Source organism: Orycteropus afer, unplaced genomic scaffold (genome assembly GCF_000298275.1).
Source record: "Orycteropus afer afer isolate SDZICR_OR568_19922 unplaced genomic scaffold, OryAfe1.0 scaffold00045, whole genome shotgun sequence".
NCBI classification, from domain to species: Eukaryota; Metazoa; Chordata; class Mammalia; order Tubulidentata; family Orycteropodidae; genus Orycteropus; species Orycteropus afer.
The window spans coordinates 2,788,743-2,807,595 of record NW_006921632.1 but is presented as its reverse complement, the minus strand read 5'-3'; the positions used below and the strand labels follow the sequence as shown (position 1 = coordinate 2,807,595).

Genomic DNA, 18,853 nt, shown 5'->3' with positions numbered 1-18,853 from the left:
TTTTAGGGGAGGGCCAAAGCTCTCCATGCCCCCGTCCCCCCCCCCCAACCCCTTTCTTACTGATTCAGCTATGCGAAGCACAGCGTGCACCGTCAGCCCGAAGAGCTCCTCGCCTTTCAGGTACTCAGGGAAGAGCCGCAGCATGTCAGCCTCTTTTCTCATGGCAGCTACAGGTTCGATGATGCGATTCCACACAGCTAAGAGGCAGGGAAAGAGAGTAGCCCTCAGAGGCAATGGCTGCTCTAACCTCTAGCCCCAAGCCTTCACACCTCCCTGTCATGAAGGTGGCCTCTTCGACAGCCCCTCTTGGCCTCCTAGTCCTGCTTTCCTTCAACAAACCAGGAGGCTTCCGACCCTGGAGGGGGACTGGAGAGCCACAGGGCACAGAAACATGAACCCAGGATCCCAGACACCCTGCACAGGCCAGGGTCCTTGTTGCAAGTCAGCAGAACAGGCATGCTCTAGAGTTGGGAAGACTTAGGTTCAGATTCTAGTACTGGCCATGAGACCTGTAGCCAAAGACTTAATCAGTCTCTAAGACTCAGGTTCTTTCTATACATGCTGGGTAGAATAACAGTACTTACCTCATAATACTAGATGAATAAAATAACTGATATAAATTACTTAGTTCAGTTTGTGGTATGTAATATATGCTCAATAAATGATAACTGCTCTTACTGTTACTTTTATCATTAATACTAAAACTGAGATCAAAAGAATTTTGTCCAGGGAAAAGCAATGACAAGAGCACTCCTGGTTAGGTTTAGATTGATTGGGTGACCCAGATGATAGGGCCTCAGAAGTATCCTTTAGTTCCACTGAGGAAAGAAAAGGAGCCAGAATATGTGAGATCCAAAAAACAAAAAAACCAAACTCACTGCCATCGAGTCAACCCTGACTCCCAGTGAACCCTCCTTAGGTTTCTGAGGCAGTATCTCTACAGAACTACACTGCCCCATTTTCCTTCTGAGGAGTGGCTAGCGAGTTTGAACTGCAAGCCTTCTGGTTAGCAGTCAAATGCCTTAGGCACTATGCTACCAGAGCTCCCTATGTAAGATCAGACAAGGAAAATATTTCTAATTACAAGGGAATTTAAGAGGAGCTCTGATGGCGTAGCGCCTAAGGCACTTGACTGCTAACCAGAAGGCTGGCAGTTCAAACCAATCAGCCACTCCTTGGAAGGCAGGTTGGGCAATATGCTTTCGTAGTGATACTGCCTCGGAAACCCAAGGAGGGGTCACTATGAGTCAGGTCTGACTCGATGGCACATAACAACAACAACAGAGGCTGAGGAGCTCTGTGGTACAGTGGTTAAAACATTCAGCTGCTAACCAAAAGGCTGGCAGTTCAAACCCACCAGCTGCTCCATGGGAGGAAGATGCGGGAGCCTGCTTCTGTAAAGATTTATAGCATTGGAAACGCTATGGGGCAGCTTGACCTCTCCTACAGGGTCGCTGTGAGTCGGAATTGACTTGATGGCAGTGGGTTTGGTTTGGTTTTGGTAAGAGAGGCTGAGACATCTTTGGGTGGTGCAAGCAGTTAAGTGTTTGGCTGCTAACAAAAGATTGGTGGTTTGAGTCCATCCAGAGGTGCCCTGGAAGAAAGGCATGGCAATCTACTTCCAAAAAATCAGTCATTTGAAAACCTTACAGAGCACGGTTCTACTCTGACACATGCAGGGTCACCATGAGTAGGAATCTATGCCAAGGAAACTGCCTTGCTTGGTTTTTTTTTAAAGAAAGGCTTATTAGAACAGTTAACCATAAGATATCAAAAGAGCAGCATTACCCAGGGATAATGCTTAGAAGGCAGAAAGGGAAAGGACAGAAGAATGGAAATGGTAAACACAGGCAAGAAGTGGGAAGAGTGCTGTTACACTAAGGGAATTGCTATCAGTGTCACAAGACAAAATGTGTATGAACTGTTGAATGGAAAACCAATTTGCTCTGTAATCTTTCACCCCAATCACAATAAAAAGTTAAAAAAAAAAAAAAAAAAAAGGCTTAAACACTTTCTCTGGAGATCTTCAGTCTGCCTGGCTGAGGCAGGGGGAGGGGATCATCCACATGGAAGTTTTCCAATTTCATACTCTCATTTCAAAGGTCCAATGCTCACCCTGGGGGGAAGCGTCGGTAAAGACCAGGTCCTCCAGGCCTTGCTCCATGACTTTGATTACGAACTCCGGTCGCCCATTATTCTCGCCAATGGAGCAGCGGTAACAACAGCGGCGGTTGTTGGTGCGGAGGCTCCAGTAGATGCGAGTGGCCTCATACCCCACAGGATACAGAGCGGTGGCACTATGGAAGTCGGCCATCTGGTGAGGGAGCAGCTGTCCAATGGCATGGAACACAAGGCCTCCCACGCGGAACATGTGCAGCCGCTCTCCCCGCTGGATGATGCTGGCAATTTGCTTTACCTCGTCCCGCTCAATGTAGACCCGCCGGAAGACAGCAAAAGAGCTCAGCTCCTGTTCGCAGGGCCCCTTGATCTTATGCATTGGGCATAGCATGGTTTTGTCCTTGAAGAACATGCACTTGGCGCGGATGGCACAGGCAAAATGATAGACATTGGGGCAACGCATGCGATTGCAGCTGCTGGTGGCACCAGTACGCTGGCACAGGGAGCATTTGGTTAGCAGTCCTCGGTGCAGGGCAACCTCCACATTCATCAGTGCCCCACCCTGGGTCTCATACACCTCTGTGGACCACAGGGCACAGTTGAGGTGCACCCACAGGTCCAGGTCCAGGTTCAGCAGGCGGGCAGGCCCATCAGTGACCCCATCACCCTCTTCATGGCAGAAGCAGCAGCGCCGCATGTCTCGAGGCACCTTGTCAGGTCGCAGGGCTGTTCCAAGCTGCTCCATAAACTCTGCCACTTCCCGCTCATCCTCCTGCCGCCCACTGCTCTTTTGGATGGTCAGCAGCAGCCGCAGCCGCTTCCAGCGCACCCCCTTCCACTTCTTGAGGCGAGGGGGGCGGGAATCCTCCTCTTCTTCTGGGGGCCGGGCTCGGGGCTTAGGCCGGGCTGACTCAGGGGACGAGACCAGTGGCAGAGGTGAGGGGACTGGTGGCTCACCTGAGGGTTCGGCAGGCAGTTCAACCAGGGGCTCAGCAGGGGGGCTGGCAGGAGAGGGTGCCAATGGGGAAGGGGGTGGGGAGGGTTCCTCAGGAGGTGGGGCCGAGAGCTGTCGCACGTCCAGATTAGAGACATTGTAGGTGTAGCTGTGCTGGGTGGGCGGATCTGGGACAGGGCTCTCCTAAGGGAGGAAACCCTGTATTGTTAGTGCCAATGCCTCACCTAACTAATCCCTCCCGTGTTCCCAGCCCAGATTCCACTCTCCTTAAAGCCTCTTGCCTTCTCTGCCCAAGCTAGTATCTTTTTCTTAATATCTACCCTCTTTTCTGCCCCAGACTCACCTGTTTCAGGAGGCTCAAGATGTCTAGCTGGCTCTTGAGAGTATAACCAGGCAACACTGCATCAAACTGCTTTAGCCAATCAGGGCCAGTTTCTGGGCTCTTGCCTCCCAAACCTTTTTCTTTCCCACCTGCAGGAAGAAAAAGGTCAGAGCCTCCCACCAAAACTATTCCCCTCAAGTTCCAAGGGGCTTTCCTGCCATACTCACCACAGCCCTCAGCTTCCCCCTTCTTAGGCTCAATGCCCGCCCGGGCAGGGCTCTCTGGAAAGAGCACTTCATACGAGTTGGGGATCTTCATGCTCAGTAGCTCTGCTACTGCCACCATCACACCATTCAGGTTCTACAAGTGTAGAGATGGGGATGGAGGGGACATGTCAGTAGAGTGTCTGGCAAAAGCACCACTCCTAGCGTGGTGGGCTCAAGGATACCCAGAACACAACACCCCAATGGCTGGTCATCCCGCCCTGTGCCACTCCGAGCCCATCGCATACTTCTATTACAGCAGCATTTCCCAAACTGCTATGGGCATCAGCTAGCTCTTTACAAAGGGATCTATGTCAATTTAGTTTAGGAAATAATGCTTACTATATTCACAATTTTGAGATTCACAATATACATTAGCAAATTAAAGGACTTGGTAAGTCCTACAGTAAGAAATTTGTTTTAACTGAATTTTCCGTTTTCTCTGACAACAAAACCCTGTTCACACTTTCAAAAACAGCAGAGAGAGTTTCACCAATGTGATAGGGAAAGTGCTGTCTTGTAGCACTTGTTGCACTACACATAACCCTACTCATCTGCTGACTTGTCCATCTTTACCACTGGACTGTAAGCTCCTCGAAGGGAGGGGCCATGCTTTATTTACCCTAGCATCCACAGCCTCCAGCCCAGGCTTTCATACATAGCCATTACTCAGTATGAGTTTTTGGAGTAATAAAACTTTTTTTAAAAAAATCTAGATGAGCTGATAGGCTTCAGGGACGGCCCTCTGACTAAGGTCCCCTTGGCCTCAGAGACACCCCCAAGACACACCACCTTGGCTGCAGCAGCAGAGACTGTCAGCATGACTGACACCTCACTTCCTTTGCCCTTTTCCCAAGTTGTGGCAGGCAGCTTTCCAGGGGCCTCCAGGTCCAGGGCCCCATAAGGTTTGGTATCTGGGAAGACTGAATGAGAAAGACAGACCTGTGTGAGGTCCAGCCACTTTGCTCTCCCAGCCCTGCCTGCCGTGCCATGCCTAAAGCAGCACCTACCTGGGATGCTGGCCCGAGGAATGATGGGGATGACCGGGGACAGGGCCCGGTCATCCTGCTCCCACCGGCATGAGCCCAGCTGAGGGAAACGAGGTGCCTCCTCCCCCAGGATGCTCTCAGGAGATGAAGCTGGCACAATGCTGTCAGGAGAGTCACTGTCCTCATCGCTCTCCATCCTATGGGCCAAAATTTGACACTTTTTTTAACAGCTCTGTGGACTTCTGCCTCCCAAATCTAGAGATCAGTAGATGTCATAGCCTCATTTGACATCTGCCATTAGTCAAAAGAAAAGTTGAGCCACTTGCCCTCCGCCCCCTATTCCTCTGCCATTTCTAGCCCCACCCCCACCTGACATCCTCAGTCTGATTATGTGGGGGTGTAGGCAAAGCGGCCAGCAGGTCTAGACTCTTCACCTCTGAAGCATCTGAGGGGTGGAGAAGGAGAGGAAAAGTCAGGGTGAGGGTGGCTAGAGGTGATAGTGATTTCTCCACCGTATTTCAGGCCTACTTAGCTCGAAACCTTAGCTTAGCTATCATGACCACTCTCTATCCATCCCTCCCTCCCTGCCTGCCTGGGGCAGACAAGTTATATTTACACTGAGCATTTCCTATGTGCCAGGCCCAGGCTTTAGATACTCATTTATTAATCTTTTAACAACCCCACTTAGTATTATAATACCCATTTTATAGTGAAAAAACTAAGGTTCAGGCAAGTCAATAAAGTTGTTTGGCTGTAGTAACACAGCTAAATAATGCAGAAGCCAGAATTCAAATCCAGATCTTACTCTAGCCCCATACCTACCAAAGTCAGACTGTTCCTTAGGCACAAAGCTCCACTGATAAAACTCTCCCTGCCCTCTTCACCCCCTACTCCCCTCTTGCCTTTGCTCTAGACTCTAAAGGCCATCCTTGCCCATTACAAATCAGTCCTGAAGAGGCCCTTCCAATGCCTCAGGTATCCTATCTTATAAGCACCCAAGGTATCACGTAACATACTCATTTCTTAAACTGTATATCAGGGCAGACTAACTGGCTTGGACCCCCACCATCAAATCTTGTTAGGAAACAAAGGGCCCACTCTGCTCTTGACTTACCCCTCAGAGCCCCTTCAGTATCTCTGGCAGAGGTGGTATCCTTGGGGTGCTCCCCCAGCTCTTCAGATGGGGTGACGCCATTCACCATCTTCTGCTGCACCGATGGGGGTGGGGTGGGGGGCAGCGACGAGGGTGGTGTCGGCGGGTTACTCAGGTTATTCTGGGGGTGGGGTGGGGTGTTGTGTGCAAGATGGCATAGGGAGACTGATGTAATCTCCTGGCCCCACACTGTATCAGCAATTTCCTCAAAGTTTCCACTCCCACCCCACCTCCCTAAGAACCTTATCATCCCCAAAGATATTGCCATTTTTCTGACCTTGGTAAGCAGCTGGGAATAGTAGTCAGGGCCAGTGGGCAGCGCCCCACTCCCAAAGGCCCCCCTCAGCTGGCTCTGCCCACTGATTGGGCAGCCACTGCCAAAGGGGGCAAAGAGGTTAAAATTGGCGGTGATGGTAGGTTCCGTTAGGGGCAGCAGGGACAGCTCCTAGGAGGGGCAAGATGACAAGGTTGGAAACCTGTAGCATTTGCATCTCTGCCACTGCACAGCTAGGGGCCAGGGTGCCCCCTATCCTGGGATGGGACCAGGGGACTGGCTCCTGGGGGTCACCTGTTTCAGCTGTTTCAGCAAGGCCTCGCTGGCCCTGACCCCGTCCTCCTTCCGCAGCTTCTTTCGGGAGCTCACCAACCTGTCGCTTGCCTTCTGTACCCGCTTGGGCTTCGGGGTCAATGGCTTCCTTGCCGCTGCATCCTAAGCCAGATAAGGCCACAGTGAACGGTGCCATCTTCAGAGCCCTCACCTTTTCTTTTTGACCCAGACCTGCTCTCCTGCTCCCAGGCACCACATCCCACTCTACTGCTCCACTGTGGCTAGAGCACTTACCTCCTTGTTGCTGGGGGTACCCTGCAGTTTCTGCTCCAGCCCAGCCAGCTTGCTGTCAATGTGCCCGTTGATCTCAGCTCGCAGCCCCTCGGGCCCCCGCCCAGTGCTGAGCTGCACATTCTTTGCCCGTAGAAGCTTCTGCAAGAGCAGATGTCCAGCCTCTGAGCGAGGGCCTGCCAGCAGGAGGTGGTTGCTGGTACCTGGTGCCCCTAATGGCTCCCCATTGGCCTCCCTCTTCACCGCCTGGGCCCCCAGGGCGCATGGCTCTTCCCGAGGCTCCTGCTTGATGCTGAGATGGGGTGGCTCAGGCACCGCCTGCCCATTCACCTGCTCCAGATGCCCAGGGACCAGGCTGCTCTGCTCTGGCTTCTGGACTTCTGCTAGGTTGTCTGGGGGGTCCCAAGGTCCCAGCCCTTTGCCAAAGAAGTTGTCCGCAAGCTGGGAAGTAGCAGGTGAGACCCTCCCAGAAGGCAGCTCCAAGGGTGGACCCTGGGGCTTTGGGGTCCCTGGCTGGGTGGGGGTGAGCTGGACCTCAGCCGGAAGCTGGGAGCTAGGGGAAGGTAATTGTGGGGAAGGTCTCTTTGGTTCTTGGGGGCTGGATGGTGGAGGTGTGGGATGGACAGGGCCAAGGACCGGTCCTGTCAATAAGGCTCCTCCTTGTGGGGTAGAGAGCCGGGGTGGGCCCTGAGGTCGAGGCCCTGCCCCTAGTTCCTGGAGGGGGCCTGTCTGGGATCCAGGGAAGCTCCCGAATTGGGGTTGGCGGCCTAGGAGGCCCTGGAGGGGAGAAGGCTGGGTCCCAGGCTCTTGGTAGGGTGGGGTCTGGCGTACTGCCTGACTCTGCTGCAGCTGCCGCTGCATAAGAAGTGCCTGTAGCTGTTGCTGCTGCTGAGGACTCAAATGCCGCAGCTGTGGATTTTTGGCGAGGACTCCTTGGAGCTGTGCTCGAAGCTGACCCACTGTAGGTATGACTCCAGTCTGGCCCTGCCCAGACTGGGGGACAGGTCCTGGTTTGGGAGGCTGTGGCCCTACATTACTCTGCATGGGCCGCTCTAGCCCAAGGGGATGTTGGGGACCCAGAAGGTTCTGGGACATGGGTCCAGGTTGCTCCCCTAGGGAAACAGAGGATTGGGACAGCAGATGGGGCATAGATGAGGCCTCAGATGATGATCCACTGCCTAGCTGCCCATGGCTTCCCCCACCTGCTGTGTGGAGCAAGTTAACTTGCTGCTGCTGTTGTCCTGGGAGCCTCAGAGGTGGCTGTAGCTGCAGGGAGTTGGGCTGAGGCTGGGCCTGGGATTGGACAAGCAGGAGTTGTGAGTCCCCAGAGAGTGAGGGCTTTACCTCCCCTGGTTCAGCAGCTATTGATTCAGGTGTAGTCCCTATTGCTAATGGGCCTCCCTGATGTGTTGAGGGTCCCTCAGTGACCTCTGGAGCCATAGTCGTCTCTACAATGCTTTGTTCCTTGCCCGTCAGGAGGAGGGTTGGGCCCAGGGCTCCAGGGCTTGAAAAGTGTTGAAGTGGCTTGGCTGGCATGCCAGGGCCAAGTGTGACTTGCTGTTGCTGAGGAGACAGTAAAGTTCGACTCTGGTTTAAGAGGCCCATTTGCTGCTGCTGTTGCTGCTGCTGCTGCTGTAGTTGCTGCTGTTGCTGCTGCTGTTGTAGCTGCTGCTGTTGAAGCTGCTGTTGTTGCTGTTGCTGCTGCTGCTGTTGTTGCTGTTGCTGCTGCTGCTGAAGCTGTTGCTGCTGTTGCTGTTGTAGATGTTGCTGCTGCTGCTGTTGAAGTTGCTGCTGCTGTTGAAGTTGCTGCTGCTGTTGAAGCTGCTGCTGCTGTAGCTGCTGTTGTTGAAATTGGTGCTGCTGAAGCTGCTGCTGCTGTAAGGAGGCCATGGGCTGCGAACTCAGTTTGGGTTGCCCACTGTGTGGCATCAGACCCTGCTGAAGGTGGGCGAGCCCTGCCATGGATCCCTGTTGTTGGTGCTGTTGTTGCTGTGGTTGCTGCTGCTGCTGCTGTTGGGATGTGACCAGCCGGTGTCCCATGAGGCCTTGACCCTGCTGTGCTAGCTGGGGGGAACTCAGCACCCGAGGCTGGGTCAGAAGTACCTGTCTGTGTGGGCCCTGGGGGCCCAAAGCTCCAGGATGCTGCTGCTGCTGCTGATGTTGCTGCTGCAACACTGCCACCTGAGTAGGTCCCAGCATTCCCTGGGGCCCCTGGGGTGGTTGAGGGGATAGCTGTTGGACCAGGAGGCCCTGATGGCTGTTGGGAGGCAGAAGTCCTTGGGGCTTAGGACCCAGGCCCTGGTTTGCCTGCACCCCTGGGCCCTGTTGCTGTTGTTGCTGGATTGCTACCTGTCCTAGAAGGTGTTGTTGTTGTTGTTGCTGCTGCTGCTGCTGTTGCTGCTGCTGCTGTTGCTGTTGCAGTTTCTGGGCCAGCTGCATGCGTTGCTGTTGCAGCTGTAGCTGCCTTTCCTGTAAAAGTCTTGTATCAGGTCCGAGGCCCCGAAGAGCAAGGTTGCCAGGAAAAAAGCCGCCAGAGGGACCAGCCAGGGCCCCAGCCCCACCAGAATGCTGCTGTTGCTGCTGTTGGGCCAGGACCGTGTTGAGGAAGGGGCCACCTGGTTGTCCAGGCAGTGCCATGCCCCCAGGGGGTAGGCGAAGACCTCCAGCTTGCCCACCCAGGGGTCCCTGAGGTGGCTGCAGCCCATGGGCTGGGAGCAGCTGCCCAGGGAGCTTGGTGAGTAGTCGGGGACTCTGAGAAGGGCTGAGGGCCAGCACAGCGGAGTGTTGCTGCTGCTGTTGCTGCTGCTGCTGCTGCTGCTGCTGCTGCTTATTCCGATACTCTGCCATAAGATTAGTGTGCTCCTTCTGCTGTTTGCGGACCTGGCGTGGGGGAGGAGTCAGAGAGGTAAGCCTGGCGCCTGCTCACCCACGCCATCTCTCTTCCCTGACTTCTAGGTACTAGGCTAAAGTGTGCTTTCCCTACCTGATCCAGTTGTTTCTGGATCTTGCTCTGCTGCTCCGTGACTAGCTTGAGTTTCTCGGCATCGGCTTCAGGGAACTCACGGCCTGCCTTTTTGGCCGTACGCTGCTTGGCACACAGAGCCTTCCGGGACTTACGGTGCACACCAATCTGCTCCTCTAGCACCTTCAGCTGCATCTGTAGGAGTTGTTGTGTGTGGAACAGCCACTCCTCATACTGTCGCTGGTCAGCCTCATCTGGGAGGGGAAGCAAGTGTCAGGGCCTATAAAAGGGTGATCCCAATCCCTCTTCTTCAACATACCCCAAGCTACTTCCTTGAACCCTTCTCCCCTGGCCCATACTCACTGATCACCCCCTGAGCAAAAGTGGGTGGGTTCGGACGAGCTTGGGAGGGGTCACCAGCACTCCGCTCCTGCAATGACAGAGAGTCTGCTAAAGGGTTACTGTTATGTGCCAAACCCTAAGAAGGGTGGCCCAATGGCACAGGATACAAATTCCTTCTTCCACTTTGCCACTTACCTGGCCACTTCCAGCTGCCACATGGTTTTGGAGATCATTTCCAGGTGCCCCTGAAAGCCGCTGGGCTAGCAGTGATACTTGCTGCCTGAAGTCCACCAAAGCAAAGAGGCAAATGTTGGCAGATAGGGAAAGTAAAAATGCAGACAAGAGGTGGAATGAGCAGAGTCACGGATGGTGGGCCAGACAGGGAAGGGGTGCAACTGGAAAAGGAAAAACCCAAGCCCCTTAGTCTTACCTGTTCATACCGGGTGCCACCCCAATGCTGCCCTGAGCCATCACTTTCTTGATGCCTTTCAAAGCCACCATCTTGGCCTTTGCAATGGGATCAATAATATCTTCTGCAGCAAATTTGTCCAGGTCTGAAAAGGGAAGAGCCAGTGAGTTGGGTTTTGGGTCCATGCTCTACTCTATGTCTGCTGCTCCTTCTGAGAACAACAGCACAGCACAGTGGAAAGACCACTGGACTCAGCTTTGTTACTCACAAGACATGAGGCCCTGTTTTCACCTACACAGTGCTAGGAAGAAGTACTTAATACATATTTGCTGATGTGATCTATCAATGTCATTTCAGCTATGAGCCTCAGTTTACTCCTCTATTTGAGTGAGATCATAAGCCCTACCCTGCCTACATGGACCTGTTTCAAAAACAAACCAAACCCACTGCCATCAAGCAACCTTATAGGACAAAGTAGAACTGTCCCATAGGAGCTCTGGTGGCTAAAGCATTTGGCTGCTAACTGAAAGTTCATCAGTTCAAACCCACCAGCTGCTCTGTGGGAGGAAAATGAAGCAGTCTGCTTTCACAAAGATTTACAGCCTTGAGTTCCAGTAAGATGGCAGAATAGACAGACAAGCTACACAGACTATCTTCAACAAAGAAAAGAGAAACCAATTGACACAGATACAGAAGATAATCCTGAAGCCCTCAGCTTTGAAAGGAAGGATACAGAAATGGATTAAATATCAACTAGTAAAAGAACCTGAATGAAAACAGTGAATAAAGAGACAGAGTTGCGGACTATCAGCTACCCTGACAGTGTGGCCAGTTTGAATATTTACAAGTAGTGTTAGGACTCTGGCAAGTAACCTAAAAATCAGCCCTGCTTCCCAAGGACTGCATGGATAACTGCACTGGTGGCTGACAACTAAAGAAAGAAACAGCAAAGAAGACAAACTGAGTTGTGGAATTTTGGCTGTTCTGGATGGTTCAGCCACTTAGAGTATTTAGAAGTGGTGTGCCCACTATGGATACCTAAAGCAGCAGGATTCTGATCCCAGAAACCTAAGAATAGGCTCTACTTGGTGAGGACAGCATGGGCAACCACACTGGAGGCTGACGACTTATTACTCTCATACTTCATACCTTCTTGGTGAATTGGTATGGCCATCTCCCACCTCCACCCACCTTCTGGACCAGGAGGAATTCTATCCTAGTCCGTGTGCTCTGACTGAGCCTGGGTACCCTTGCCCAGCCTCCTCCCATCCACAATTTCTTATTTGTTTGCTTGTTTAAAAATTTTTTTTTCTTCCTTTTTATTTTCATTCTTTCTTTTTCCCTTCCCAGGTTCTAATTATTTATTTTTTTCCTCTTCCTTTTTCCTGTGTTTTTTTTTTTTTTTTTTTTCCCCTCTTCCGTCTTTTTCTCTTTTGGTCCTTCCTATCTCTTGTTTTTCTTTTTGCATTTTTCTAATTTTTTTCTTTATTATTCTTTTGTTGTTGTTGTTATGTGCTGTTAAGTTGGACCCGACTCATAGCAACCCCTCCTTGGGTTTCCAAGGCAGTATCACTATGGAAGTAGAGTGCCCAACCTTCCTTCTGAGGAATGGCTGGTGGCTTTGAACCACCAGCCTTCTGGTTAGCAGTCAAGTGCTTTAGGCACCACACTGCCAGAGCTCCTAATATTCTTTTACTCTAGCTCTTTTCTCTTACTCCCACCTCCTCAGATACTGTCGTTTTTTCCTCCCCTCTTTTTCTATTTATATTTCTTTTTTAAAGTATTTCTTTAAATATTTATTCTCATTTATTGTCTTTCTTTTTTTCTTTTTCTTTATCTTTTTGGTGATTGTTCCTGTGTGTTTATATAGTATGTGATTTTTGTCCTCTTGTTTTTACTACTTTTTTGGTGGTTTTTTTTTTGATTGTTGCTTTTGTCTAACTGAATGGGAGACACCAACTGTGCCATACGACCCAACCATACCTGTACCTCCTGCAGTCCCCACCTACTGAGTGAGGGCTACCACTTGCTTCTGCACTAACTGGCCAAAAACAGATGGGAGCCAAGATGAGCTCAACTCACCCTTAACTGCTTTTTACAAACAGCCAACAGAGATCTGTGCACTCAATCTCATTCTCCATCACACCCACCAGGAGACAGCTGGTGAGTGCGTAAGAGTGCACAAGTGCTGTCAACTAGTGAATAGAGGAGCACAGTACCCTGCTTACTCATATGTATCAAAACAAAACTAAGAAAAAAAAATCTTGGACAAATTACACCAACATACAATCACCGATTAAATTTAAATACAACAACGTCACAATGTCTCAGAGACAACAGACCATCAGAGTCTACACAGAGAAGATAAAGTAGTAGAAAACAAAGGACCAGGATAGAGACCCAGAAAACATCCCTGATGAAGCAGCAGCATTGGAACTCCCTAATAAGGAATTCAAATAATTACACCTTCAATGGATTGAGAGATACATCAAGTAAAACACTGACAAAATTAAGGAAAACACAAACAAAACCCTAGAACAATTTGGGAAGACAGGACAAGAACAAAATGACAAATAAATGAAAAATTAGAGACTATACAAAGTCTACAGATAGAAATCTAGAAGATTAATACTAAAATTTCAGGAACAGATAAAATGTTGAACAAGCAAAGGAGTATAATCAAATCAATGGAAGACAGAATTAGTGAGACTGAGGACAAATACCTCAATACTACTTTGGTAAGGGATCAATCAGAGAAAAAAGATCAAAACAAAATGAAGAAAGCCTGATTCACATGGGATACCATCAAGAGGCATAACCTAAGTGTAACTGGAATTCCAGGACAGGAAAAGACAAATAAAACCACAGAGAAAATTGTTGAAGATTTGTTAGAGAGAACTTCCCTGATACAAAAAATGAGAATATATACATTTAAGAAGTTAAATGAACCCCAAACAGGATAACCTCAAAAGAAAATCACAAAGACATATTGTAATTAAATTCACCAAAACCAAAGACAAAGAAAGAACCCTGAAAGTCACACAGGAAAAACAAAAAGTTACCTACAAAGGGCAATAAGACTAAGTGCCATTTCTTGGCAGAAACCATGCAGGCAAGAAGGCAATGGGATGATATACATAAAAACCTGAAAGAAAAAAATTTCCAACCAAGAATTATATACCCAGCAAAACTGTCCCTCGAATATGATGGTAAAATAGATTTCCAGGTTAAGTGGAAATTAAGGGAATTTGTTAAAACCAGACGAACCTTACAAGAAATGCTAAAGGGAATCTTTGGACGAGAACCACCAACAGCATACAACAACCACCGACCCTTACCACACACGCTGACATAACCCAGAAACCAATCCAGTTATGGAAGTATCCAAACTAAAATAAGCTTACAAGACTGTAAACAGGGAACTAGAGACATCAGTTGGCAGGTGAAGACAAGTACAAACCAAAAAGAGGGAAAAAATAGAGTAGTTACAGAACTTCTAAATGGTGAGGAAGTCAAGATAGAACACGCTGCTCTAAACTTGGGAAGAAAATTATAAATCACAGGGTAACCGCAAAGAAAAATAATAAACCTTCACATCAAAATGAAAAAGAGGACAAGCATAAGTACTTAGCAAATAATGAAACAACAGGAACGAAAGAAATAACACAATTCATAAACAAAATGAGCTCAGCACAGAAAATTTTATGAAATAAAGAAATCAGTACTACCACAAAGAAACACGTAACAAAATGACAGCAACCAATTCATACTTGTCGATAATTACACTGAATGTCAATGAATTAAATGTACCACTCAAGAGATGGACAGTTACCGATTGGATAAGAAAACACAACCCATCAATATGCTGTCTACAAGAGACACACCTTAGAAACAAAGACAAAAATAGACTAAAAATTAAAGGTTGAGAAAAGATGTATCAAGCAAATTATAATTAAAAAAAGGAGGTGTTATACTAATTTCTGATAAACTTCACTTTATGACAAAAACCACTACACGAGACAAGGAAGGACATTACAGAATGATTAAAGATCGGTTGAATGAGAGGACATAACCATAAGAAGTATCTACACACTCAAGGAAAAGCCCCAAAATACATAAATCATACTTTAGCAGAACTGAAAAGACAAATACATGACTCCACAGTAACAGTCCAAAAAAAAAAAACCAACCAAACTTACCGCCATTGCATTTCTGACTCATAGTGACCTCCGTTTCAGTTTCTGCAGCTGTGAATCTTTACTGAAGTAGCTTGCCCCTCTTCCTCCCATGGAGTACCTGGTGGGTTTGAACCACTGACTTTCTGGTTAGCAGTGAAGTGCCTTATCACTACACCACCACAGCTCCTTACAGTAACAGTAGGAGACTTTAATACACCACTTTCAGTGAAAGACAGAACTGGAAAGAAACTCAACAAAGACAGAGAAGAACTAAACAATACAAACTTGACCTTATAGACATCTACAGAGCACTTTACCCAACAACAGCACAATATACATTCCTTTCCAGTACACATGGAACATTCTCCAGGACAGACCACATGTTAGGCCATAAAGCAAGCCTCAATAAAAACACTGCAAATACTTCTCAGGTCACAATGCTGTAAAACTGGAAATCAACAATAGGAAGATCAATGGAAAAAGAGCATACACATGGAAACTGAATAACACCCTCCTTGAAAATGATGGGATAACGGAAGAAATAAGAAATGAAATTTAAAAATTCCTTGAATCAAACAAGAATGAAAATACAACATACCAAAATTTTGGGAGCACAGCAAAAGCAGTGGTCACAGGCCAATTTATAGCAATAAATGTACACATCAAAAAAGAAGAAAGAGCCAAAATCAACACCTTAACCCAACATCTCCAACAATCAAAAAAAACAGCAGCAAAAAAAAGCTTACAGTCACCAAAAGAAAAGAAATGATAAAGATTTGAGCAGAAATCAATGAAACAGAAAACAGACAATAGAAAAAAAAATCAACAAAGACTAGAAGTTGGTTTATTGAAAAGATAAATAAAATTGACAAACCACTGTCAAACTTAACAAAGGAAGAGGGAGAGAATACAGATAACATGAATAAGAAATGGATTGGGTGACATCACAACAGAACCAACTGAAATAAAAAGGATAATATCAGGATACTATGAAGAACTGTAGTGTAGTGCCTAAGGCATTTGACTGCTAACCAGAAGGCTGGCGGTTCAAACCCACCAGCCACTCCTTGGAAGGAAGATTGGGCAATCTACTTCCATAGTGATACTGCCACGGAAACCCAAGGAGGGGTCGCTATGAGTCAGGTCTGACTTGACAGCACATAACAACAACAACATGAAGAACTGTCCTCTGATAAATTTGAAAATCTAGAAGAAACGGACAGATTTCTAGAAACAAACTACTTACCTAAACTGACACAAACTTAGGTGGAAAATTTGAACAGACCCATAACAAAAGAAGAAACTGAACAGCTCATTAAAAAAAATTACCAACAAAAAAAGTCCTGGCCCAGATAGTTTCTCTGGAGGATTCTACCAAATGTCCAGAGAAAAACTGACACTAATCCTACTCAAACATCACTAAAAGGAAAACTACAGACCTATACTCCTCATGAATATAGATGCAAAAATCTTCAACAGAATCTCTCTCAGTCAAGACTCCAAAAGTGTATCAAAAAATAACACATTATGACCAAGTGGGGTTCACACCAGGTATGCAAGGATGGTTCAACATTAGAAAAACAACAATCAATGTGATCTATCACTAAAGAAAATAAAGGAAAAGAAACACATGATCATATCAATCAATGTAGAAAAAGCATTTGATAAAACCCTACACCCATTCCTGATTAAAAAAAACTCTCAGAATAATAGAAGAGAAATTCCTCAACATAATAAAGGGCATATATACAAAACCAACAGCCAACATTATTCTCAATAGGAGAGACTGAAATCATCCCCCCTGCGAATGTGAACCTGATGACAATGATGCCCTTCATCACCACTTCTATTCAACATTGTATTGGAAGTCCTAGCCAGGGCAATAAGGCAAGAAAGGGAAATCAAAGGCATACAAATTGGTAAGGAAGGAATAAAACTATCCCAATCAACTGACAATATGATCCTTCCTATACACAGAAAATCCAAGAGACTCAGCAAGAAAACTACTGGAACTAACTGAGAGATTTAGCATAGTGGCAGGATACAAGATCAACATACAAAAATCAGTTGGATTCCTCTAACTAGCAAAGAGACTGCTGAAAAGGAAATCAATACCATTTACAAGTGTTGTTGCTGTTTGCCGTCGAATCGGCCCCGACTCATAGCAACCCCTCCTTGTGTTTCCGAGGCAGTATCAGTACGGAAGTAGGATTGCCCAACCTTCCTTCCGAGGAGTGGCTGGTGGGTTTGAACCGCCAGCCTTCTGGTGAGCAGTCAAGTGCCTTAGGCACTATGCTACCAGAGCTCCTACCATTTATAATAGCTATCAAAATAAATAAATAAAATCCAACAAACTCCAAAGTCACTACCAATGAGTCGACTCTGACTCACAGCAATACCTCCCCTTTGGGTTTCCGAGGCGGCAAATCTTTACGGAAGTAGATTGCCCAATCTTCCTTCCATGAAGTAGCTGGTGGGTTTAACCACCAATCTTCTGGTTAGCTGTCAAGTGCTTAGGTACTACACCACCAGAGCTCCTTAAATACATCTTACCAGGGACACAAAAGACCTATACAAAGAAAACTACAAAACACTACTTCAAGAAACCATAAGAGATCCATATAAATGGAAGAATATACCCTGCTCACGGATAGGAAGATTGAACACTGTGAAAATGTCAATACCACCCAAAGCAATCTATACATACAATGCAATCCCAATCCAGATCCCATCAACCTTCTTTAAGCATATGAAAAACCAATCACTAATTTTATTTGGAAAGGAAAGAAACCTCAGATAAGCAAAGCGCTATTGAAGAAGAAGAACAAAGTATGAAGGTCTCACACTCCCAGATCTCAAAACCCACTATACAGCCACAGTAGTCAAAACTGCCTGGTATTGGTACAGTGACAGACACACAGACCAGTGGAATAGAATTGAGAACCCAGAAATTGATCCAATGACCTATGGTCAGCTGATCACTGACAAAGGGCCCAAATCTATTCAATGGGGAAGAGAGAGTTTCTTTAACACATGGTGCTGGTAAAACTGGTTATCTATTTGCAGAAAAATGAAACAAGATCCATATACAAAAACTAACTCCAGATTGATCAAAGACTTAATGAAACCTAAAACTATAAAGTTCCTCAAGGAAAAAATAGGGGTAAATTTAGGGGCCCTAATTTATGGCATAGACAGACTATCAGGCACAACCCAAAATGCACAAACAGCAGATGATAAAAGTTCAATTTTTAGAAGGTCCCAATCACCTAGTTTACATGCTTCAGAAGACTTCTCCAAATGAATAAAAAGAGAACCTACAGATTAGGAAAAAAAATTTGGCAATGACATACCTAACAAGGAACTTCTCTCTAAAATTTATAGAAAACTCCAACACCTCAACAATAAAAAGACAAACAATCCAACTAAACAATGGGCAGAAGACATCAATAGACACTTCATTAAAGAAGATGTTCAGGCAGCCAACAAACACATGGAGAAATGTTCACGATCATTAGCCATTACAGAGATGAAAATCAAAACAATGAGATACAATCTCACCTCAGCATTAATAGCAAGTTCAACAGCACAGAAAATAACAAATGCTGCCAAGGATGTGGAGAGATTGGGACTCTCATACACTGCTGGTGGGACTGTAAAATGATACAACCACTGTGGAGAGCAGTATGACAATTCCCAGCAATCCCATTACTAGGCATATATCCTAAAGAAGTGAGAGCCAGGACAGGAGCACATATACACACACCCATGTTCATCGCAGCAGTACTCATAATAGCAAAGAGATGGAAACAATATAAGTGCCCATCAACAAAAGAATGGATAACCAAACTATGGTACATACACACAATGGAATACCATGCAACATGAAAGAATAATGCAGAATCTGCAAAACACCACATAACATGGATGAACTTGGAGGGCATTACGCTGAGTGAAATAAATCAATCACAGAAGGACAAATACTGTATTAGTTCCTTATTATAAAAAGTCAAGGAAAGATTTATATAGGGAAGGAAACTTTCTTTGTTAGCTACCAGGGATGGGAGGGGAGGCGAGAGGAGGGAACACTGCTAGACAGGCAGAGACAAGCATTGATCTGGGTGAAGGGAACAGCAATGTACCAAAAGTGAGTGATCAACACAATGGCACCGAGGATGAGGAAGACACAGAGAGGTACACGGGAGGAACAGACAACAAAGATGAACCCTTTTGCATGTACAGTACTGTGTTGTGATGGCAAGCACTGATCTACGGGTGGACAGATGGGTAAACAGGCTGAATGATCAGGTATGTCTACGCAGGG

General features: G+C 47.1%; 1 protein-coding gene across 1 annotated transcript in view; it reads right to left on the bottom strand.

The window, feature by feature from the left end:
- KMT2D (lysine methyltransferase 2D) overlaps nt 1–18,853 on the bottom strand; it is a 44,872-nt gene that overhangs the window by 2,914 nt on the left and 23,105 nt on the right. Inside the window, exons 35-49 of the mRNA XM_042780546.1 lie at nt 10,373–10,496; nt 10,138–10,222; nt 9,964–10,030; nt 9,622–9,854; nt 6,642–9,518; nt 6,369–6,509; nt 6,078–6,245; nt 5,762–5,921; nt 5,017–5,092; nt 4,669–4,844; nt 4,451–4,581; nt 3,623–3,755; nt 3,417–3,544; nt 2,116–3,256; nt 61–197 (exon numbers count right to left, since the gene is read on the bottom strand). Of these exons, the coding sequence (XP_042636480.1) occupies nt 61–197; nt 2,116–3,256; nt 3,417–3,544; nt 3,623–3,755; nt 4,451–4,581; nt 4,669–4,844; nt 5,017–5,092; nt 5,762–5,921; nt 6,078–6,245; nt 6,369–6,509; nt 6,642–9,518; nt 9,622–9,854; nt 9,964–10,030; nt 10,138–10,222; nt 10,373–10,496 (5,777 nt within the window). The remainder of the gene's footprint in view (nt 1–60; nt 198–2,115; nt 3,257–3,416; nt 3,545–3,622; nt 3,756–4,450; nt 4,582–4,668; nt 4,845–5,016; nt 5,093–5,761; nt 5,922–6,077; nt 6,246–6,368; nt 6,510–6,641; nt 9,519–9,621; nt 9,855–9,963; nt 10,031–10,137; nt 10,223–10,372; nt 10,497–18,853) is intronic.